Source organism: Pristiophorus japonicus, chromosome X, assembly GCF_044704955.1.
Source record: "Pristiophorus japonicus isolate sPriJap1 chromosome X, sPriJap1.hap1, whole genome shotgun sequence".
Lineage (NCBI taxonomy): Eukaryota > Metazoa > Chordata > Chondrichthyes > Pristiophoridae > Pristiophorus > Pristiophorus japonicus.
The window spans coordinates 38,954,227-38,978,799 of NC_092010.1; the positions used below are offsets into that span (position 1 = coordinate 38,954,227).

Consider the following 24,573-nt stretch of genomic DNA (forward strand, 5'->3'; position numbering starts at 1 on the left):
AACAGGTACTGGTGCATTTTCTTTACCGCATATACACATGCGAACGCCTCCTTTTCTACCATCCCGTAGCCCCTTTCTGCCTGGGACAGACTCCTGGAGGCATAAGCTACCGGCTGTAACTGACCCTTGGCATTGACATGCTGCAACACACACCCGAGACCATAGGACGACGCATCGCACGTTAACACAAGTTTCTTACATGAGTCATATAGCGTTAACAGATTGTTGCAACATAACAAATTGCGTGCTCTATTAAAAGCCCTTTCCTGGCTGTCCCCCCAGACCCATTCGCGACCTTTGCGTAGGAGCACGTGTAGCGGCTCTAGCAGCGTGCTCCATTTGGGAAGAAAGTTACCAAAATAGTTCAGGAGCCCCAGGAACGAACGCAGCTCCGTCGTGTTACGGGGTCTGGGTGCTCTCTGGATCGCTTCCGTCTTGGATGCAGTAGGGCTGATCCCGTCTGCTGCTACCCTCATCCCCAGGAATTCTACCTCTGGAGCTAGGAAGACGCACTTCGCCTTTTTCAGTCGCAGACCTACCCGGTCCAGTCTGCGTAGCACCTCCTCCAGGTTGTGGAGGTGCTCTTCAGTATCGTAACCCGTAATGAGGATGTCGTCCTGAAAAACCACCGTCCCTGGAATCGACTTGAGGAGGCTTTCCATATTTCGTTGGAAGATCGCGGCGGCCGAGCGAATCCCGAACGGACATCTGTTGTACTCAAACAACCCCTTGTGTGTCGTGATGGTGGTCAGCTTCTTCGACTCACTCGCCAGCTCCTGGGTCATGTAAGCTGAGGTCAGGTCCAATTTTGAAAAATGTTTGCCACCGGATAGCGTTGCAAAGAGGTCCTCCGCTCTCGGTAGCAGGTACTGGTCTTGGAGTGACACCCGATTGATGGTGGCCTTGTAATCGTCACATATCCTGACTGACCCATCCGCACAATCGGGCTCGCCCAGTCACTGAATTCGACTGGCGAGGTGATGACTTCCCTCAACAGGCGGTCCAATTCGCCTTCTATCTTTTCCCACATCACGTACGGCACCGCTCTGGCCTTGTGGTGTACTGGTCTGGCGTCCGGGTTTATGTGAATCACTACCTTGGCCCCCATGAACGTGCCAATGCCGGGTTGAAATAATGAGTCAAATTTGTCCAGGACCTGTGAGCATGATACTCGCTCCACAGAGGAAATTGCATTGACATCGCCCCATTTCCAGTTCATGACAGCAAGCCAACTCCTCCCCAGTAGTGCGGGACCGTCCCCTGGGACAATCCAGAGTGGCAACCTGTTCTCCGAATCTTTGTGGGTCACGACTACCGTGGCGCTGCCTAGCACCGGAATGATCTGCTTTGTGTAAGTCCGTAGCTGTGCGTCAATCGCCGATAATTTTGGCCTCCTGGCCAGCTCGGAGGGGCGCCCGTTTTTTTTCGTGTGGAAACTTGGGCCCATTGTCTCAGAATAAGGGGCTGCCCATTTAAAGCTGAGATGAGGAGGCATTTCTTCTGAGGGTTGTAAATCTGTGGAATTCTCTGCCCCAGAGAGCTGTGGAGGCTGGGTCATTGAATATATTTAAGGTGGAGATAGACAGATTTGAGTAATAAGGAGTTATGGGGAGCGGGCAAGGAAGTGGAGCTGAGTCCATGATCAGATCAGCCATGATCTTATTGAATGGCGGAGCAGGCTCGATAGGCTAGGTGGCCTACTCCTGCTCCTATTTCTTATGTTCTTATTACTAGTCCAGTAACATAACCACTATGCTACCGTACCCTCGGTCATTATCACATCGCTGTTTGTGGGAGCTTGCTGTGCGGAAATTGGCTGCCGCGTTTCCTACATTACAACATTGATTACACTTCAAAAGTACTTAATTGGCTGTAAAGCGCTTTGGGACAACCGGTGGTCGTGAAAAGCGCTATATAAATGCAAGTCTTTTTTCTTTTCACTGACTGAACACAAGCCAATATCTGAGCCAAAAGAATTGTACCACATGTCGTTATTGCCACTAACAGCTGGGTTAAAATAGAATTAAAGCCAGACTGGTTTTAGATTGTGTTTATCCTTTTTTTTAAAAAACAGATTGCTTTATGTGGTCATCTGGAGTCAGCCATTTTGTTTTTTCCTCTCTCTACAGATACTCTGTTGGAGACACCAAAATCCCCTTCTGTTTACAATCCTGCATTAAACCGTTGGAGTACGCCATCGCAGTTAATGAGTTCAGCACGGACTATGTTCACCAGTATGTGGGTAAAGAGCCCAGCGGACTACGGTTCAATAAGGTCTTTTTGAACGAGGAAGGTGAGTATCGTAGCAACATATAAGTGCTCAAATAAGCACCTAGCCTTATCCCAATTGACGAGCCCAGGGGGCCAGGGTTCCATCTTCTCTTGGCAACAGAATATACAAAGGAGATTTATCTCACCTGCGCATAAACTGTTGCCATAGAGCTTTCATTTACTGTGGAATAATAGAACTAATTGTACACTTATCAACAACAAAAAAAAGAAAAGAATCGCATCAAGTACTTGGAGTTTGAACATTACACTGAAACGAATCCAGGAAGTGCAAGGATGGAAATCTCAAAGGACCATATGGCATCTATTTTCTTGCATGCAAGCAAGAAAATAAACAGTTCTCGACCTTGCTGCTTTTTTTAATAATGCAGATAGTGTCACCATCTATCACGTCTTGAATGTTTGAAATGCTGTTCTGTAAAGGCTGTGGTCACTTAAAGGGGTCTGACATAATCCAAATAAACACATTTTGTGGGCATTGAGTAATTGTGGCAATAGAGCCTTAATGGAGAGGTTTTAGTGCCAGTTTGAGGATGTCTGTACATTGGTTGCCAAAGTGGAAGCCAAGACAGTTTTTAAAAAAAAAGAGAGTGCGGTTCAATTTCAATTCACTTACATTTTCACAACTTCAAAATCACTTCATACCGTTAATCTAAACATTTTGTTTTGTCTTTAGATAAGCCCCATAATCCTATGGTAAACGCAGGAGCCATTGTTGTTACCTCACTTATCAAGGTAAGATAACACAGCAACTGGGTCAGAAAATGAAGAACCAGGTTACAGCAGGGCTACAGCAGAGTGATTCCACTGTGCTGATGGGCCAGTACCAACAACAACTTGTATTTATATAGCTCCTTTTTAAAGTAGTGAAACATCCCAAGGCGCTTCACAGGAGTGTTATGAAATAAAATTTGACACCGAGCCACATAAGGAGATATTAGAGTAGATGACCAAAAGCTTGGCCAAAGAGGTACGTTTTACAGAGTAATTTAAAGGAGGAAAGATAGGTAGAGAGGTGCAGAGGGTTAGGGAGGGAATTCCAGAGTTTAGGGCATTAGCAGCTGATGGCATGGCCACCAATGGTGAAGCGATGGAAATCGAGGATGTGCAAGAAGCCAGAATTGGAGGAGCGCAGAGATCTGAGGGTTGTAAGGCTGGAGGAAGTTAGAGATAGGGAGGGGCAAGGCATTGGAGGGATTTAAAACTATGATAATTAAAAAATAGAGGCGTAGGGCAATTTGGCAGAGTAAAACTATCTCCGAAGGTAATGCCAGAATATTGTTCACACTACATTTATTTATTGTCAGAAGCAACCCTATATGTTGTGTATGAATAAAGAGTCTGACCAGATACTGTGAGTTCAAATTGAAGTGTGACCGTAGTCTTTTGTTGCAGGTCTCCAGAGTGCCTCTCCAGCCTGTGAGGCCTCCTTAAGTACTGGTGCTCCCAAGGGATTGTGGGATCTCTTGGGACGCCAGGGGATGAGCTCTCTGGTGGTTAAACAAGGTATTTACAGGTTTACATATAACCCCACCCCCAAGTCAATAGTGTAACTATTTACAAGGTGAGTCGATCTGGGGCCTTTCTTTCCCTGGTTGATCGTCTCGGTGCAAATGCTGGTTTTGGTGGGCCCTCACTGGGCTGCTGGGCTGCCTGGTGTGGTGAGTCCTGCTGGGCTGCTGCGGGTGATGGGTTCTGCTTCGTGGTCAACCGCTGTGTCGGTTGCCACTGGTGTGTGTGTTGGGGGGTCAAAAAAGGTAGGGTCTATTGTGGGTTGCTCTGGATAGTCCGTGAATCTGAGTTTGGTTTGGTCCAAGTGTTTCCTATAGATGAGGCCATTTGAAAGTTTGACCTGAAACACCCTACTCCCCTCTTTGGCCACAACAGTGCTGGGAAGCCACTTGGGACCTTGTCCATAGTTCAACACAAATAAAGGATCATTAATTTCAATTTCGCATGACACATTTGCGCTATCATGATATGTATTCTGTTGAAGCTGCCTGCTCTCTCCCTGTTCATGTAGATCAGGGTGGACTAACGAGGGCTTTGTCTTAAGTGCTCTTTTCATGAGCAGTTCAGCGGGTGGAATCCCAGTGAGCGAGTGGGGTCTCGTGCGGTAACTAAGCAGGACTCTGGATAGGCGAGTCTACAGTGAGCCTTCAGTTATCCTCTTCAAGCTCTGTTTGATTGTTTGCACTGCTCTCTCTGCCTGACCATTGGATGCTGGTTTAAACGGGGCAGATGTGACTTGTTTGATCCCATTGCGGGTCATGATCTCTTTGAACTCGGCACTGGTGAAACACAGCCCATTGTCACTCACAAGGACATCAGGCAGGCCGTGCGTGGCAAACATGGCCCGCAGGCTTTCGGTGGTGGCAGCGGACGTGCTTGCCGACATTATCTCTCGTTCAATCTATTTGGAGTACACATCTACAACCACTAGGAACATTTTTCCCAAGAACGGGCCTGCATAGTCGACATGGACCCTAGACCACGGTTTGGAGGGCCAAGACCATAAACTTAGTGGCACCTCCCTGGGTGCATTGCTTAACTGTGAACGTGTGTTACAGTTGTGCACGCAGGATTCTAAGTCCGCATCGATACCGGGCCACCACACGTGGGATCTGGCTATCGCTTTCATCATTACAATGCCTGGGTGGGTACTGTGGAGATCACTAATGAAAGTGTCCCTGCCCTTTTTTGGTACCACTACCCGATTGCCCCACAGAAAGCAGTCTGCCTGTATAGACATTTCATCTTTGCGCCGCTGGTACGGCTTTATTTCTTCCTGCATTTCTAATGGGACACTAGACCAACTCCCATGGAGCACACAGCTTTTTACTAAAGACAGTAAGGGGTCCTGGCTCGTCCAGGTTCTAATCTGTTGGGCGGTAACAGGTGATTGCTCTCTCTCGAATGCCTCCATTACCATAACTAAATCTGCGGGCTGTGCCATTTCCACTCCCATAGTGGACAATGGCAGCCTGCTGTCGGCACAGTTTTCTGTGGCTGGCCTGTGGCGGATGGCGTCGTTGTATGCAGACAACGTGAGCGCCCATCTCTGGATGCGGGCCGATGCATTCGTATTTATCCCCTTGCTTTCAGAAAAGAGGGATATCAGTGGCTTATGGTCAGTTTCCAATTCAAATTTGAGCCCAAACAGATATTGATGCATTTTCTTTACCCCATAAACACATGCTAACGCTTCTTTTTCGATCATACTGTAGGCCCTCTCGGCCTTAGACAGACTTCTGGATGCATAAGCAACCGGTTGCAATTTCCCAGATTCATTAGCTTGTTGTAATACCCACCCGACACCATATGACGACACATCACATGCTAGTACTAAACGCTTACATGGATCATACAACACAAGCAATTTGTTTGAACATAACAGTTTTCTAGCTTTTACAAAGGCATTTTCTTGGCTTTTACCCAATACCCATTCGTCTCCTTTACGCAGTAAAGTGTGCAGTGGTTCTAACAATGTGCTAAGACCCGGTAAGAAGTTGCCAAAGTAGTTCAGGAGTCCTAAAAACGACCGCAGCTACGTCACGTTCTGTGGCCTCGGTGCGTTCTCGATTGCCTCCGTCTTCGAATCGGTGGGCCTGATGCCGTCCGCCGCGATTCTTCTCCCCAGGAACTCCACTTCAGGCGACAGGAAAACGCACTTCGAGTGTTTTAACCTGAGCCCCACGCGATTAAGCCGACTAAGAACCTCCTCCAGGTTCTGCAGATGCTCGACTGTGTCCTGACCTGTAACTAAGAAGTCGTCCTGGAAGACCACGGTGCGCGGGACCGACTTCAGCAAGCTTTCCATGTTTCTCTGGAATATCGCTGCGGCTGATCGAATCCCAAACGGGCATCTGTTGTAAATGAAGAGACCTTTGTGCGTGTTGATGCAGGTGAGGCCCTTCGATGATTTCCCCCAGTTCCTGCATCATGTAGGCCTAGGTCAAGTCCAGCTTCGTGAACGTCTTTCCTCTCGCCAGCGTCGCAAAAAGGTTGTCTGCCTTTGGTAGTGGGTATTGATCCTGCAGGGAGAAACGATTGATAGTTACTTTGTAATCACCACAGATTCTGACGGTGCCATCTCCCTTGAGGACTGAAACAATCGGACTGGCCCACTCGTTGAATTCGATCGCCGAAATGATGCCCTCTCGTTGCAGCCGGTCCAGCTCTATCTCCACCCTCTCTCTCATCATGTACGGTACTGCTCTCGCCTTGTGATGGATGGGTCACACCCCTGAAATTAAGTAGATCTGCACGTTTGCTCCTTGGAACTCCCAATGCCTGGTTCGAACAGCGAGGGGAACTTGTTTAGGACCTGGGCACACGAAGTGTCGTCGACAGGCGCGAGCGCTCGGACGTTGTCCCAGTTCCAGCGTATCTTTCCCAGCCAGCTCCTGCCGAGCAGTGTGGGGCCATCGCCCGGTACCACCCAGAGTGGTAGCTTGTGCACCGCTCCATCATGGGAGACCTTTATGGTAGCACTGCCGATTACAGGAATCAGTTCCTTTGTGTAAGTTCTCAGTTTAGTGCGAATGGGAGTCAGGACTGGCCTTGAGGCCATGCTGCACCACAATTTATCGAAAGTCTTTTTGCTCATAATGGACTGGCTCGCGCCCGTGTCCAGCTCCATTGACACGGGGAGTCCATTTAATTCAACCTTCAGCATTATCGGGGACACTGCGGTAAATGTGTTCACCCTATATACTTCTGCCTCCTCGGTCTGAGGCTCTGGTTCGTCGTGATCCACCGTGGATCTGTCCTCCTCTGCAACATGGTGGTTTGCAGGGTTGGCAGCTCGCCTGCACATACGTTGGAGATGCAGCCCATTGTTCCACAGCCCTTGAAAACGTATCCTTTTGAAGTGGCATGAATGGAATCGATGATCACCCCCGCAGCGCCAACAAGGTGTTAATGACCTAGCATTCATCACCCTTGATGGTGGACTCTGAGACATGTGCAGACGTGCAGCTGCAGGCATGTGAGGCCTGCCCTGTACATTTCGATTCGCAAACATTACTTTGTTCACAGTACTTGTAGCAGCACTCGTGTGCTGAGAGATTTGCTTGGTATTGTCACTGGTGGCGATAAACGCCTGGGCTATCTCTATGGCCTTACTCAAGGTTGGGGTCTCTGCAGTCAAAAGTTTGCGAAGTATTACTTCATGGCCAATGCCAAGTACAAAGTCCCTGAGCATGTGCTCCAAATGTCCTTCAAATTCGTAATGTCCTGCAAGGTGTCTTAGCTCGGCGACATAGCTCGCACTTCCTGGCCTTTAGATCTCTTGTACGTGTAGAACCGGTACCTCGCCATCAGAATGTTTTCCTTCGGGTTAAGATGCTCCCGGACGAGTGTGCACAAATTATCATACGATTTCTCTGTGGGTTTCACTGGAGCAAGCAGATTTTTCATGAGGCCATAACGATGGTGCCCTGCAAATGGTGAGGAGAATCACCCTTAGTTTGGCAGCATTCGCTTCTCCTTCCAGCTCGTTGGCCACGAAGTATTGGTCGAATCGCTCCACGAAGATTTCCCAATCATCTCCCTCTGAAAATTTCTCCAGGATGCCCACTGTTCTCTGCATCCTTGCGGTGGGGTCCGTCTATATCTCGTCACCAGTTGTAGTGTATGAATAAAGAGTCTGACCAGATACTGTGAGCTCAAAGTAAAGTGTGACCTTAGTCTTTTATTGCAGGTCTCCAGAGTGCCTCTGCAGCCTGTGAGGCCTCCTTAAGTACCGGTGCTCCCAAGGGATTGTGGGATCCCTTGGGACTCCAGGGAATGAGCCCTCTGGTGGTTAAACAAGGTATTTACAGGTTTACATATATAACACTATAAAGGTAAACAAGGCAATGCTGTAAATTATAATAGGTCAGTTACTGTTGCTAAGGTAATGATGTCACAATAACACCCTTTTATTGGATTTGTTGTGCCTGATGCACGGTAGGTACAAGGTGTTAATGGAAGCCTATGGTAGAAATGTAGCTTGGCGCAGGCTACTGGCTTCGGCTGTTGGTGGACTGATATAGTGCACCCTGGAAGGACATGGGTTCAACTCCATGATTCCCCACTCAGTGGGATCTTCAGAGAAGATACTGACACAAGGTCAGAGGTCAAGCCAATGCGGGCCACTCAATCACAGTTGCTGGTCATTGGCTACAGAACGATATTGCAGGTGCATCGGAACAATTTGTTTACCTGTTCTCTAAGGTTGCCACTTTTTACCAAGTCCAAAACCAGATAATGGACAGGGCAGGGGGTGGGATCATGACTTCAGATCTGATGTATGCTTTGCTGCTGATATAAATTTATTGAATTCTTAATAACTAATGAATGTCTGTCTACACATCCTGGGACACAGAAGGAAGAGGGAAAATGGTTTCTTATTTTAAAATACAAACTTTTGTCCAGTTTACATTTCAGAAGTATTTGGGCAGTCAAGACACCGAACTGGTGACGACCTTGGTGGTCTCAGTCAAGGGGCAGTAAGTGGTATTGGTGGGGGTTCGTATCCTGTGAGGTGGGTAGTGTCCTTGCTCCTGGCACGTTCCCCTAAAAACACAGCTGATACCGAGAATTCCCAGTGTTCACACACAAGCTCTGTCACAGCACTGATGCTCTAGAAAGTCAACTGGCCCCAATATCCCTGGGCTGGGGGTGGGGAATCAGTCAAGGTTCCTGCTCCCTTCTTCCTCACTCCAACAGTTCTACAACTAGTGCCCTGAGCTCAGATCAGCTAAATCAAAATAGACCACAGCTTAAACCTGGGACCCCCCTGGTCTGTACAATAAATATGTTTTATTTATTTTTTAAATGTAAAGATCATTATTGAAAGGAATTGCAGAGAATTTGCTAATTTTTCACTTTTTACTGCGGCGGCTGTTAATCACTATTTTAGACATACAAGTCCCTCAAGTCTATTCAGGCCCTGACAAAACTGCACAGTAAGGCTGGTTTCCATTTAGACAGAGCAACAAGTGGACACATTAGAGGAGAGTAAATACATTCAGTGGGGTGCTGACACAACTTGTATTTAGTCAGGATATAAAACCTGGTAATCAGGAACCACACCAAATGACATTGCACAATCCCTATGAAAACACACAGCTTTCTTTTTGTCACTAACCCCTGGCTGCACATTCCCATCACCACGGTAATCTTCAAGTTCCGAAGCTCATTTGTATTTGTGTTTCATTTCACACCTAGCTGGTTAGTGTTAAACACATTAGTATGCTCGAGTAAAACCCAATGACTTTTTTTATACCGAGTTCCTGTCCTTTAATGCAGGGTTAATCGTTGAGTCCAATGCCAGGCTATATTGTGCAACTGCTTCAGGGTCTGGTTTTGCAATATTGCCTGATGGTCCCAGTTGTTTCTGCAGTAACCAGGACAATACAACAAATACATGTGGACACAAAATTGTTTTTAAGTAATGATTTATGACATCACTTCTACACATCTCTCTCACTCTGTGTACATATGTCTCTCTGTTGGAGATGCCATCTTTCGGATAAGACGTTAAACCGAGGTCCCACCTGCCTCTGGGGTGTACTTAAAATATCATATGGCACTATTTCGAAGAAGAGCAGGAGAGTTTTCCCCCGTGTCCTGGCCAATATTTATCCCTCAATCAACATAATGACCAGATAATCTGTTTTTGTTATCACATTACTGTTTGTGGGAGCTTGCTGTGTGCAAATTGGCTGTTACATTTCCTACATTACAACAGTGACTACATTCCAAAAATACTTAATTGGCTGTAAAGCTCTTTGGGACATTCTGAGGTTGTGAAAGGTGCTGTATAAATTCTCTCTCTCTCTCTCTCTCATTTTCCATTTCTCTATCCCTCTCACTTCTATCATTGTGAGTGCATCTCTATCTCTCTCCCTCTTTTCTCTGCCTCCCAACCTGACCCTATTATCCCAACCACACGAAAGAAATACAATATATAAGCTGCAACAAGATGGCTGCCAATGCCCTGTATTCATGAGTTTTTGAACAAAGTACCCTGTGTAATATTTTTAGTTCTAATACTCTTTTCCTCTTGTATTTTCAGCCTGGAGCAAACAAAGCAGAGAAGTTTGACTGTGTGAGTATTTCACAACAGCAGTACAGGTACAAGAACAAGAGGCAGTGGATTTACCCTGTACACATACCAACATCTGCTCATCTGATTGGTCATGCTGAGAATCAGATGTGCCAAACCAAAAATAAGCTTGTGTGATTGGACAGTTTGAATTTAAAAGCGAGGGTCTCTTCTGGCAAGTTTGGGTGCTACTGGGGTGTGGCAGAAACGCAAGGGAATTTCTGCAATAGCTTCATAGGAAGTGTGAAAAGCTCCAAATCATTAACTTCATCTCCATGTTTCTGTTATGTATAGAATAAAGTGTCTGACCAGATACTGTGAGCTCAAAGTAAGGTGTGACCGTAGTCCTTTATTACAGGTCTCCAGCCTGTGAGGCCTCCTTATGTACAGGTGCTCCCAAGGGATTGTGGGATCCCTTGGGACTCCAAGGGATGAGTCTTCTGGTGGTCAAGGTATTTACAGGTTTACATATATAACAGTTTCCTTGTGTAATCCATCACTCCTGATTCATGGCACGCATTCAACACTTGTCATGTCCTCTCCAAATATATATTATTGCCGTAATCTTTAATTCTTCATTGAGTTCCCATGTAACCTTAACTCTGAGATTCGATAATTGTTTGGTAATTACATCCAGCTAGCCATTATTCTTAATCAGCGCTGCACAATATGGCTCATCAGACATCGGCACACTATGAACACTCGCAGGACTGGCTGGTCTTAGAACTGCGACAGCAGTCTCCCTTTTATTAAACACATGGTTAAAAGTCTCCTCAACATGCTGATAAGTAAAATTTCAAACGTGTATATAATTTGATCCCACTAAACGCTGCTTAATACTAATTACTCTTCTCAAATTAAACTGATAAATCAGACATGTTTCAGTTAGAAACAATGCCTGCTCGACAGGAATCCGAGTATCTGTAGAGGACTTCCCAGTGGCAGTAAGGGAAGCCTAAATTCCGCCAGACCAAAGCCATTCTGATCTACGGCTGCAATCTTCTTCCTGCCCGTGGCACAAGGGCCTCGCTCTGTTTGAAATGGCAGTCTGGCTCTAAATTTGTGTTTGCCTTTCCACAGATTATGCACTTTCTTAATAAGATGGCTGGTAATGAATACGTGGGCTTCAGCAATGCTACGTAAGTGCCAAGTTGTGTTCCTATGTCTCCCAAGATCTATTCAGAGCCTCCAATGACCAATTGTAGGTTGCTATTAAACCCCTGAGAATAAGAATTGCTTCATTGGTGAGCCTGCTACCTTTCTTTTCAGCTTTGCTCAGTGGTAGCGCTCTCACCTTGAGTCAGAAGGTCATGGGTTTAAGTCTCACTCCAGGACTCATCACATAATTTAGGCTGCCACTCCCAGTACAGTACTGAGGGTGCTGCACTATCGGAGGTGACATCTTTCAGATGAGATGTCAAACCAAGGTGCCGATTCAGGTGGATGTACAAGCTCTTGTGGCGCAATTCAAAGAGCAGGGAGTTCTCCCCAATGTCCTGGCAAAATTTCTCCTACGACCAAAGAACAGATTAATTGGTCATTTATCTCATTGCTGTTTGTGGGATCTTGCTGTGTGCAAATTAGCTGCATGTTTGCCCACATAATAGTGACCGCATTTTTCAAAAAAGTAACTCAATGGTTGTAAAGGGCTTTGGGACATCCTAAGGATGTGAAAGGCACTATATAAATGCAAGTTCATTCTTTTCCAATTTGCTCCTCTCACGGAGATGCAGTTCTACAGACCACTATCGCCCAAGTGGCCAAGTTTCATGTGCTATTTCGAGACTGACATCAGCTAACTCCGTACAGTATCAAATTCCATGGGTATCAAACCGGCGACCTTCCTGGTTTGGATGGTTCAGGACCATACAGAGTAGTGGTCGTCCTCATTGAGTTATTGGAGGATCAAGCAATGAGCTTGTTTATTCAGCTGTGAGATTTGATGCAACGATCAGGATATTGCTGCCATTCAGAGGGGAGACTGGACAATAAAGATGATTCCGGGTGTCAGGAATTTAAGTTATGAGGTAAGATCAAGGAAGTTGGGCTTATTCACTTTGGAAGAGGCGGCTTTGAGGCGATCAATTGCGCTTTTCTAGGTTATGATAGGGGTCGACAAATGTGATCCAGGCAAATTGTTTCCTGGAGAGGTTCAAATCCTTTAGGACATCAGTTAAACATGAAGGAGTTAGGAGAGAAGTCAGAAGTGACATTTTCACCCAAAGGGTAATCGAGTAGTAGAATAAGTTACCAATCTAAGAGGTTCTGCTAGTCTCCTGCTGCAACTCCAGTGGACCCCCCCCCCCACCCCAACCCATGGCAGACCTGCAATTGTGCCCAGTCTCTACCGTTTCTGGGATTTTCTAAGCAGGTGGATAGGGGTTGATCCATCAAAAAGGAACAGCTAAAGGCCCTTTTCCTGGTGCTCAAGATTCATGTATTAATTTCTGCTCAACACTTTTTCATGAAGCCATTAAGTTGTGGTATGAGGATTCGCTGCAAATCACTAATGTTGCATTTTTCTTTCCATGATTGAGGTTTCAGTCAGAAAAGGAGACAGGAGACAGGAATTTTGCCATCGGATACTACTTGAAAGAGAAGAAGGTAGGCCGAAAGCCAGGCAGTCGAGTTAAATGTCTGTCTGTTTACTAAGTTGCAGAGGGTTTGCTGTTGTAGAGTTGGAGTTTTGGCTGGCAGTGTATTAAACTACATATGACTGGAATTATGTCAATTATCCAATGTCTGCCAGGAGTCTGAGCCCTGGACCATTCACCCTTTATCTGCAGTGTGGCTGGCATCTCAATAGCAGTTTCTTCATTGTGCTTCTGCATTAAGGAGCATCAATGTAAAAGTTTCCTTTTAAAATTTATTCTGTTGAGGTAAAGGCTGGCGGATCTCGGGCATCTCTGGAAAAAGTGTCAGAGCTGGTTCTTAGCCGACCATCCCCCACTCTTGTTCCCCAATTCACAAAGGGCCCCACCATTTTACCCTCCTTACCCACTCCAATGATTTGAGCACAAATAATCTAGGCTGACACTCCAGTGCACTGCTGAGAGAGCACTGCACTGTTGGAGGTGCCGTCTTTCGGATGAGACGGTAAACCGAGCCCCCCCCCCCCCCACTCTCAAGTGGACGTAAAAGATCCTGTGGCACTATCTCGAAGAAGAGTTATCCCTGGTGTCGTGGCCAATATTTATCCCTCAATCAACATCACACAAAAATAGATTTGGTCATTATCACATTGCTATTTGTGGGAGCGTGCTTGTGTGCAAATTGGCTGCCGTGTCTCCTACATTACAGCAGTGACTACAGTCCAAAAGTGCTTTTGAGACGTCCGGTGGTCGTGAAAGACGCTATATAAATCCAAGTCTTTTTCCTTTCCTTCATCCAGCTGAAGTCATTTGAGGTCACTGTTCCCTCTAAATCCAATATTGCACCAGGGTGGATTTATGGTTTTAGTCTTGTTGCTGATGAAAGTTCATAAAAACCTTAACGTAAAAAATGGGGGAAATTGGAGCTTACTTTTAAAAGTCAGATTTCTGGCGTCCGGTTTATATTTTTAGAAATGTTCAGGCACCTCACTTTCTGCAGGCCAACCCAATGAGCACATCTGTGCGGAAGAATTCAAACCGCCTGGGAGCAACAAAGGTTGCCTTTCTCAGAAACAACATTCGATTTTTAAAAAAATATTCAGAATATTATTTAAAGCTGGAAAAATAAATACGGGAAAGTGATGATTTTACTGTAAACCAAGTTGCAGAATGGGCATGTAAATGACAAATGCATTTCCATATAGTCAAGTGTGAGGTGGTGCATTTTGGTCGGAGGAATAAGAAAGCTACCTACTCCTTGGAAAATAAGAGACTAAATGCAAAGCGAAATTCAGAAACTAGGGTCCTAAACTTAAGGAAAGCTAACTTCGACGGCATGAGGCGTGAATTGGCTAGAATAGATTGGCAAATGATAATTAAAGGGTTGACGGTGGATAGGCAATGGCAAACATTTATAGGTCACATGGATGAACTCCAACAGTTGTACATCCCTGTCTGGAATAAAAAGAAAACAGGAAAGGTGGCTCAACCGTGGCGAACAAGGGAAATTAAGGATAGTGTTAGATCCAAGGAAGAGGCATATAAATTGGCCAGAAAATTTGAAGACTGGGAGAAATTTAGAATTCAGCAGAGGACGACAAAGGGTTTAATTAGGAGGGGGAAAATAGAGTACGAGAGGAAGCTTGTCGGGAACATAAAAACTGACTGCAAAAGCTTCTACAGATATGTGAAGAGAAAAAGATTAGTGAAGACAAACGTAGGTCCCTTACAGTCAGATTTGGGTGAATTTATAATGGGGAACAAAGAAATGTCAGACCAATTGAACAAATACTTTGGTTCTGTCTTCACGAAGGAAGACACAAATAACCTTCCGGAAGTACTAGGAGACCGAGGGTGTAGTGAGAAGGAGGAACTGAAGGATATCCTTATTAGGCGGGATATTGTGTTAGGGAAATTGACGGGATTGAAGGCTGACAAATCCCGGGGCCTGATTGTCTGCATCCCAGAGTACTTGAGGAGGTGGCCCTAGACCTAGTGGATGCATTGGTGATCATTTTCCAACAGTCTATCGACTCTGGATCAGTTCCTATGGACTGGAGGGTAGCTAATGTAACACCACTTTTTAAAAAAGGCGGGAGAGAGAAAACGGGGAATTATAGACCGGTTAGCCTGACATCGGTAGTGGGGAAAATGTTGGAATCAATTATTAAAGATGAAATAGCAGCGCATTTGGAAAGCAGTGACAGGATCGGTCCAAGTCAGCATGGATTTGTGAAAGGGAAATCATGCTTGACAAATCTTCTGGAATTTTTTGAGGATGTAACTAGTAGAGTGGACAAGGGAGAACCAGTGGATGTGGTGTATTTGGACTTTGAAAAGGTCCCACATAAGAGATCGGTGTGCAAAATCAAAGCACATGGTATTGGGGGTAATGTACTAGCGTGGATAGAGAATTGGTTGGCAGACAGGAAGCAGAGAGTCGGGATAAACGGGTCCTTTTCGGAATGGGAGGCAGTGACTAGTGGAGTGCCGCAGGGCTCAGTGCTGGGACACCAGATCTTTACAATATACATTAATGATTTGGATGAAGGAATTGAGTGTAATATCTCCAAGTTTGCAGATGACACTAAACTGGGTGGCGGTGTGAGCTGTGAGGAGGATGCTAAGAGGCTGCAGGGTGATTTGGACAGGTTATGGGAGTTGGCAAATGCATGGCAGATGCAGTATAATGTGGATAAATGTGAGGTTATCCACTTTGGTGGCAAAAACAGGAAGGCAGAATATTATCTGAATGGTGGCAGATTAGGAAAAGGGGAGGTGCAACGAGACCTGGGTGTCATGGTTCATCAGTCATTGAAAGTTGGCATGCAGGTACAGCAGGCGGTGAAGGCGGCAAATGGCATGTTGGCCTTCATAGCTAGGGGATTTGTGTATAGGAGCAGGGAGGTCTTACTGCAATTGTACAGGGTCTTGGTGAGGCCTCACCTGGAATATTGTGTTCAGTTTTGGTCTCCTAATCTGAAGAAGGACGTTCTTGTTATTGAGGGAGTGCAGCGAAGGGTCACCAGACTGATTCCAGGGATGGCTGGACTGACCTATGAGGAGAAACTGGATCAACTGGGCCTTTATACACTGGAGTTTAGAAGGATGAGAGGGGATCACATAGAAACGAATAAGATTCTGACGGGACGGGACAGATTAGATGCGGGAAGAATGTTTCCGATGTTGGGGAAGTCCAGAACCAGGGGACACAGTCTTAGGATAAGGGGTAGGCCATTTAGGACTGAGATGAAGAGAAACTTCTTCACTGAGTTGTTAACCTGTGGAATTCCCTGCCGCAGAGAGTTGTTGATGCCAGTTCATTGGATATATTCAAAAGGGAGTTAGATGTGGCCCTTACGGCTAAAGGGATCAAGGGATATGGAGAGAAAACAGGAAAGGGGTACTGAGGTGAATGATCAGCCATGATCATATTGAATGGTGGTGCAGGCTCGAAGGGCCGAGTGGCCTACTCCTGCACCTATTTTCTATGTTTTTATGATCTCTGGGTATAGATTCACAAATTAAAAGTAGCAACGTAGGCTAAAAAAGCCATAAAAGTGCAAATAAAGTACTGGGGTTCATTTCTAGAGAACTAGAATTCAAATGCAGAAAATTATGTTAAACTTATATAGAACCTTGTCTGATTGCCTCATGATTTGAGACGGTGGGGTGGCAATATGGTATTCCTGCATATATGCTTTTAAGTGGTTGCTGTTGCTGCCGTTGTTGGTGTAAAAGTTGTTGTAAAATTTGCCCACAGACAAAAAGGTCGCGGTCAAAGGAGTTCATGGCCTGCTCAGTACAACAAAAAATTAGAGGGAACATTGGTTGAGGTCATTTTGATTATGCTGGTAGTAGCCATTCAGCAAGAAAAATACTGAACTTGGGTCTTTGATCGAGATGCTAGTCCTGGAGCTACTTTGATTGCTAATGTGAATGATTTCTGAAAGGAGCGAGAAAAGTTGGGGGAATTGTGTTTCATAAAATAATCCTTGTCTATGGTTTCTTCCCAGTGTTTTCCAGAGGGTGTTGACATGATTGCTACATTAGATTTCTACTTCCAGGTAAGTAAAGTTCTTCACTCTGTGCTGGAATACCAGCTGGATCAGTGCCCATCCCTGACGGGAATGGTAATCATCCAATATTACAACAGTGATTAACCTTCAAAAGTACTCAATTGGCTGTAAAGTGGCTTGTGCACTGGAATGCCAGCTGGATCCGTGCCTGGTGCTTGCCGCTGTCTAAGGTGCTGTCATCTGATGCCTTGGATTTTGTTTCTAATCATGAATTTGGCCTGAATGGAGAGTAATTTTCTGCCTCAGTGCAGCCTGATATCCTTATCACTAAATTACTGAGATACGGCAAAGGGTTTGGAGTGGCAGCAGAAAACAAACATTCCATTCCGAACTACATGTGAAGCTGAAAACAATTTGAATGTCCAATAATTTCTGGAACGCTTTCTCTTTCACCCCATCCCTTTGTCTCCCTCCGTTTCTTTTCTCTCACCTCACTTTTTTTCCATTCAGCAGCTTCCTCTCCTAACCCCCCTTTTTGCCTAATTCCAGTGCTCACCAATTGCTGGACCTCCGCTGCTTTGATCTCTCCCTCTTCCCCTCCTCTGGAGATTGTTTCACAGCCTTTCTCTCGAGCTTTCTTTTGAGAATTCTTCTGTCATGCTTTCCAGCCAACATATTGCTGACTTGCCTGTGTGTGATCCCATGGTATTGACCCCAGAAGTTCGATCTGTTGTCTCTTTGGGAACAACACATTGGCAGCCTCGGGGCTGGAGATCAGAGGTGGTGGCTTCAGGCACCTCGAGAATCACATTCTGGGACCCACGATCTGCAAGCGCCTCCGGGAGGGATTATCCTTCGAGGCGCTCTCTGCTGGTGCTGCAGTGTGGAGCAGAAAGCTCCGATTTCTTGGTTTCGGTGAGGGTCTTCCTGCCGTCGACAGCGACGAGCTCCGAATGGAACCGTTTCCCTCGCGCGGGGAGCAGCTCGAGCCCCGAGGTGTGCAGAGAGTGGCTGGAGCCACGCGCGGGGGGGCGGGAAAACACATGGAGGGCTGCCAGTTGACGGGAGAGGGTCCGCTCGGAGCCATTGCAGAGAGAGAGAGACCTGGGCTGTGAGACGAGCGGGAGAGATGGAAGTCAACGATGTGCGGATCGCAAAGAGTTCAAGAATAGGAGCTGGCGTTTGTCAATGTGATTATCGGCTCCCCTCTCGCGCACTCCTCGCGCGAAAGCTCACCTGGGGACAAGCCAATAAAATGCACTGCGCACGCGCGGAGGAGTCGTTGCCATGGCGTTCGGCGGGTACAGTTGTGCGTCACTCTATCTTCTCTCTCCACAGCTGCTGCCTGCCCTGCTGAATATTTCCAGTTTTTGCTTTTGTTCAGAGCTGTGTCTCACCTGTCAAAAATGGTCACCAACCATCATTACCTTTTTTAAGTTTCTGTAGCAACCAAACAATAACATTAATGCTCTCCACACCTTCTTTGACAGGGTGGGGAAATCTCACCTGGAATAGGAGAACATTTAGCCCCTCAAGCCTGTTCCGCTATTCAATGAGATCGTGGCTGATCTTCGACCTAACTCCATATACCTGCCTTTGCCCCATATCCCTGAATACTTTTGGTTAACAGAAACCTATCAATCTCAGATTTAAAACTAACAATTGATCTAGCATCAATTGCCATTTGTGGAAGAGTTCCAAACTTCTACCCCCATTTGTGTGTAGCAGTGTTTCCTTCAGTCTTGTTACTTGCTGATCCACATGTTTGTAGAAAAGCCAAATACAAGTTTTTCCTTTTCTCCCCCCCCCCCCCCCACCCCACCCCCATTCCAGCTGTGCTCAATCGAGGTGACGTGTGAATCGGGCGGAGTGATGGCTGCTACCTTGGCCAACGGGGGAATCTGCCCAATCACAGGAGAGCGGATCCTGAGCGCTGAGGCGGTGAGGAACACCCTCAGCCTGATGCACTCGTGTGGGATGTACGATTTCTCAGGCGAATTTGCATTTCATGTAAGCGATTTATGGCAATAATCCGAGGTTGCTCCTGAAGGATGTCGTAATGCAATTGGTGGGATTTGGATCAGTCACCTCATTACTGCAGCTTTTGCACAAAAATGAGATAGTGATAGCAGCATCCATGGCTGCCCAATGTGTGGAATTCCACTTCCATATATTCTAAGAACACTGGGGTCGATAACTTGACAAGAATATTCATCAAGGGCACCAGATGAATCCTTAACCATTCACCTTAACTTCTCATCAAAGAATCATCTGAGTATACCACCCAGTCTATGCTTGATGCCCAACTTTGGCTCGTCAAACTGTCTTCCATCAACCAGTTCAGATTATATTAGCCTTTACACTGCCAAACCCCATCAGGAGCCACACAAGCTCCTGAATGAATTAACCCTTTTATCAACAAAGTCATGACTAACAATAGTTTATTAATTTTAAAATCATAGTGAGCAGCACTTGCCTTTAACATCAGGTACACAAATAATGAGTGGTGGGGTTAATTGACAACATAAATGAGGTTACAAAGGCACTTCAGTTATCTTGCAGTATTAACTGCTTGCTGATTATAAATTTGCAGTTGCGATCAGTGTCCGAGATCGAAATAAATTGGTGAAATCAAGTGGCCTGACAATAGGCAGTTGGAATGTGCATGCTGCATGTTAATGAGGCCAATTTCAAGCCAACCATGGCCTTCTCGGTTAGGGTGAGCACTGCCTGCACAGCGCCAAGTCTGGGCCCCAAAACAACCTCAGAATAATTTCTACCCCCTAGTGTGAACCCGGCAGACCAGAAAGGTCCCATCTCCTGATCTGTGCTGAATTGGAAGATCTCAGTTGAGAGCCATTGGAGACAATACAATTGGCCTCAGCACCCCTGGACTGGAGTGGAAAACCAGCCAGCTCCTGATCGTTATCCAGCAATTCCAACTGGAAAGTGTGTGCTTATCAATCTCTCATTTGTCTGCAAAGACAGTGAGCCTCCCATAGTTGAACAGCTTACTAACACTCACTGCCTAAGCTCACAGATGAAGAACAGTCACTTGAGTGAAGTAGCAGAGAGAGGCTGGTTGGTCCCTTTGGAACTGTACTCCAGCAAGAGTCACCACCTCCAGGAGAGGAGAGAGAAAGTTAGGAAAACAAAATGAAAGAGCACACTGAATATTTTATAAGGTTAATTTTGGGTTGTTGGTTTAAAAAGCTGCATAGACCACTGGGATAAATAAAATCCTTGCAATGTAAGAGGAATGGTCTAAACACTAACAATATCTAAAGTAATACAATAAGCATCAAAAAGAGCAACTTTTTAGTTAACACTAGAAAGTGATATACATCCTAAAGAAGCCAGACGACCCAGTCAATCGGCCGTTTCCTTTTTCAAATCACGAGAATCTCTAGCTGACTGCGCAGCATTGTATAATTTAGAGCACCACTAGACAGGGCTGGAGACCTTCGCGCCCAATTCTCTGAGCCATGCTCCTAGCCAGCTAGGTTCTGTGCCAGCTCCGCTCCTCGCAAACACCAGCTTCTCATACCTCCAGGTTCAAGGTTTGCACTGAAATCTTGTGGAATTGCGCCAGCTAGTGGTTTGATATTACAAGTTTAGGCAAACGTTGTCAAATGCCCATTTCAGTGACGGCCCCTGTGTATTTTGGAGAAAGCTTTCAGCAAAGTCTGTTATTTCCACTGTTTTCATTACTCTTCATTCCATGGAGTTTCTATATTCATTCACACCAGCCAATTGTTCATTTATGAAAAAAAAAGTTTTGCCAAATTTTCTCTCATCCTGCAGGCCTTGACTTCCACTGGGGTATAGTTCCATGGTCACTCTCCAGTATCTTTTACAGGTGGCCATTCTTCATGTATGCGCCTCAACAGTGATTGCCAAGCTATCTGGCTGTGGGGGGCTTCACAGCCATGCTATCTGGCTGTATCCAGTCTTTACCCAACTTCCAGTTGTGCACACTTTCCAGCAAAGGGACGGGGCGGGGGCTGGGGTTGTGTCACTGGCTAGCACTTCGAAGGAGTAAGCCCAGCTGATTTTTCCACTCCTTAGCCTAGAGGCTCTGAGGCGATTTGGCATTCCCCCTTACCACCCATCCTGGCTGCAGTCAGCTCAGCTCAGGAGAGGCCATGAATTGAACTTACTTGCCTGCATGGCTCAGGCCTTTACCAACTGAGGCATCGGAGGAAGTTGGGTCGTACGTGCGTTAAGCCTCTGATTGAAACCGTTTCCAGCTCCCGTTACTCCCTGGCAGTTCACATGTTGTGGCTTTGTCTGTCCAGCAGAGTAATACCATTTTGGTGGTTGGCTTGTGTGTGAGCTCATTATCCAGCGGGGAGATGCAGCCTAAAAGCATTGTATTGTGGGTTCGTCTGCTGCCTTTGGTGTTCATTTATCAATTTTTGTGTGTGTCTGTGTGCAGGTTGGCCTTCCAGCAAAATCCGGCGTTTCTGGTGGTGTTCTGCTGGTGGTGCCTAATGTGATGGGCGTCATGTGTTGGTCTCCTGCCCTGGACAAAGTTGGCAACAGTGTGAGAGGGATCGACTTCTGCCAGGTACGAAGTCACAGGAGAATGAGACTTAACAACTCAATCAGCTGGTCCCAACCTACGGATTGTAGGGTTAGACGGAGCAGTACATCTCATTCAATAACAGTCCAACTCGGGAACTCCCCCGGTCACCCGATATCAGAAACGTTCATTACAGAATGTGACAAAAACATTTAAACAGACTTTAAAAAATGATTGTAATATGTGTCAGGTTTTTCAGTTCAGTTTTCCCATCTCTCCTGAACTTACTGACTCGTGTTGGGATACAGTTCCTCTGGTATCTCACCTGGTTTCTATAGGTATGTAAAGAGAAAAAGGTTGGTGAAGACAAACGTAGGTCCCCTGCAGTCAGAATCAGGGGAAGTCATAACGGGGAGCAAAGAAATGGCGGATCAATTGAACAAGTACTTTGGTTCGGTATTCACTAAGGAGGATACAAACAACCTTCCGGATATAAAAGGGGTCAGAGGGTCTAGTAAGGAAGAGGAACTGAGGGAAATCTTTATTAGTCGGGAAATTGTGTTGGGGAAATTGATGGGATTGAAGGCCGATAAATCCCCAGGGCCTGATGGACTGCATCCTAGAGTACTTAAGGAGGTGGCCTTGGAAATAGCGGATGCATTGACAGTCATTTTCCAACATTCCATTGACTCTGGATCAGTTCCTATGGAGTGGAGGGTAGCCAATGTAACCCCACTTTTTAAAAAAGGAGGGAGAGAGAAAACAGGGAATTATAGACCGGTCAGCCTGACCTCAGTAGTGGGTAAAGTGATGGAATCAATTATTAAGGATGTCATAGCAGTGCATCTGGAAAATGGTGACATGATAGGTCCAAGTCAGCATGGATTTGTGAAAGGGAAATCATGCTTGACAAATCTTCTGGAATTTTTTGAGGATGTTTCCAGTAAAGTGGACAAGGGAGAACCAGTTGATGTGGTATATTTGGACTTTCAGAAGGCTTTCGACAAGGTCCCACACAAGAGATTAATGTGCAAAGTTAAAGCACATGGGATTGGGGGTAGTGTGCTGACGTGGATTGAGAACTGGTTGTCAGACAGGAAGCAAAGAGTAGGAGTAAACGGGTACTTTTCAGAATGGCAGGCAGTGACTAGTGGAGTGCCGCAAGGTTCTGTGCTGGGGCCCCAGCTGTTTACATTGTACATTAATGATTTAGACGAGGGGATTAAATGCAGTATCTCCAAATTTGCGGATGATACTAAGTTGGGTGGCAGTGTGAGCTGCGAGGAGGATGCTATTAGGCTGCAGAGTGACTTGGATAGGTTAGGTGAGTGGGCAAATGCATGGCAGATGAAGTATAATGTGGATAAATGTGAGGTTATCCACTTTGGTGGTAAAAACAGAGAGACAGACTATTATCTGAATGGTGACAGATTAGGAAAAGGGAAGGTGCAACGAGACCTGGGTGTCATGGTACATCAGTCATTGAAGGTTGGCATGCAGGTACAGCAGGCGGTTAAGAAAGCAAATGGCATGTTGGCCTTCATAGCGAGGGGATTTGAATACAGGGGCAGGGAGGTGTTGCTACAGTTGTACAGGGCCTTGGTGAGGCCACACCTGGAGTATTGTGTACAGTTTTGGTCTCCTAACTTGAGGAAGGACATTCTTGCTATTGAGGGAGTGCAGCGAAGGTTCACCAGACTGATTCCCGGGATGGCGGGACTGACCTATCAAGAAAGATTGGATCAATTGGGATTGTATTCACTGGAGTTCAGAAGAATGAGAGGGGACCTCATAGAAACGTTTAAAATTCTGACGGGTTTAGACAGGTTAGATGCAGAAAGAATGTTCCCAATGTTGGGGAAGTCCAGAACCAGGGGTCACAGTCTGAGGATAAGGGGTAAGCCATTTAGGACCGAGATGAGGAGAAACTTCTTCACCCAGAGAGTGGTGAACCTGTGGAATTCTCTACCACAGAAAGTAGTTGAGGCCAATTCACTAAATATATTCAAAAGGGAGTTAGATGAAGTCCTTACTACTCGGGGGATCAAGGGTTATGGCGAGAAAGCAGGAAGGGGGTACTGAAGTTTCATGTTCAGCCATGAACTCATTGAATGGCGGTGCAGGCTAGAAGGGCTGAATGGCCTGCTCCTGCACCTATTTTCTATGTTTCTATGTTTCTACCCAAGTGGCCATTCTTCATGTAATACCCTCAACAAGAGTGGCGGCAGACTCTTCAACTACCGAGAGGGGGGGGGGGGGGGGAAAGTCACCACACCTGGCCCTGATCATATCCTCATCCAATATCCATGCATGCATATTCTCCAGGACTTTCTAGAGATCAGGAGCAGGAACGCTGCCGTTTTCCCTCACTGACACAGTGATTCTGAGGCTAATTGTAGCACCCCTGTGGCTACCATGGTCAAGAGCTGCAAATGCAGGCACAGACTGGGGACCAAACCTGGACTCTTCCTGTCTGTATAGTTCAGTACCACGCTGGATGGTGCAAATACCCACAGCCATTAAAGGCGGGCGGGGGGGGGGGGTGGTTTGGGGGCGTCTAGAGAGTACTGCAACAAGGGACATATACAAAACCATGTACAATGATCTCCCTTCATAGCATTTAAAACTTTGACATTCCATTAAGCAGATTTATCCAATAAATCCTTCCAGGGAAGTGACTGGTCCTTTATCTTCCAGGAGCTGGTTTCTCTGTTCAACTTTCATAACTACGACAACTTGAGGCATTTTGCCAGGAAACTGGATCCACGGAGAAATGGAAGTGAAGCCAGGGTAAGGCGTCCGATGGGTCGGCGGACAGGAATACTCATTGAGCACCAGTTACCCCAGGCCTTGGTTCAGTTAATGCACTTTGACCAGAATCAACCCAGAGCCAGATCTGAGCTGCTGCACAATTACACCCAGAAGTTAATAGCAGAAGAATAAAAAATCCAAAAAGACTTCCTTCCCCCGCCACCCCCCCCCCCCCAAAAAAATGATAGCCAGTCTGAATCCCTGGTCCATAGAGGCATCAATTGATAAATTGTTTATACAGTG

The 24,573-nt window shown here is 46.1% G+C and overlaps 1 protein-coding gene across 4 annotated transcripts in view; it reads left to right on the plus strand.

Moving 5' to 3' along the window:
- The window catches only part of LOC139241014 (glutaminase liver isoform, mitochondrial-like), a 62,287-nt gene that overhangs the window by 31,312 nt on the left and 6,402 nt on the right, over window positions 1-24,573 (plus strand). For 3 of the 4 annotated variants that reach the window (XR_011588769.1, XM_070869707.1, XM_070869708.1), the window contains exons 6-14: window positions 2,130-2,293; window positions 2,966-3,024; window positions 10,355-10,387; window positions 11,465-11,523; window positions 12,922-12,988; window positions 16,992-17,042; window positions 18,828-19,004; window positions 21,433-21,564; window positions 24,217-24,309. Coding sequence is in view for 3 of the 4 variants with exons in the window: in XM_070869707.1 (XP_070725808.1) it covers window positions 2,130-2,293; window positions 2,966-3,024; window positions 10,355-10,387; window positions 11,465-11,523; window positions 12,922-12,988; window positions 16,992-17,042; window positions 18,828-19,004; window positions 21,433-21,564; window positions 24,217-24,309 (835 nt within the window). In the remaining variant the exon portion in view is untranslated. The remainder of the gene's footprint in view (window positions 1-2,129; window positions 2,294-2,965; window positions 3,025-10,354; window positions 10,388-11,464; window positions 11,524-12,921; window positions 12,989-16,991; window positions 17,043-18,827; window positions 19,005-21,432; window positions 21,565-24,216; window positions 24,310-24,573) is intronic. The other variant, XM_070869709.1, reaches the window with a different exon arrangement.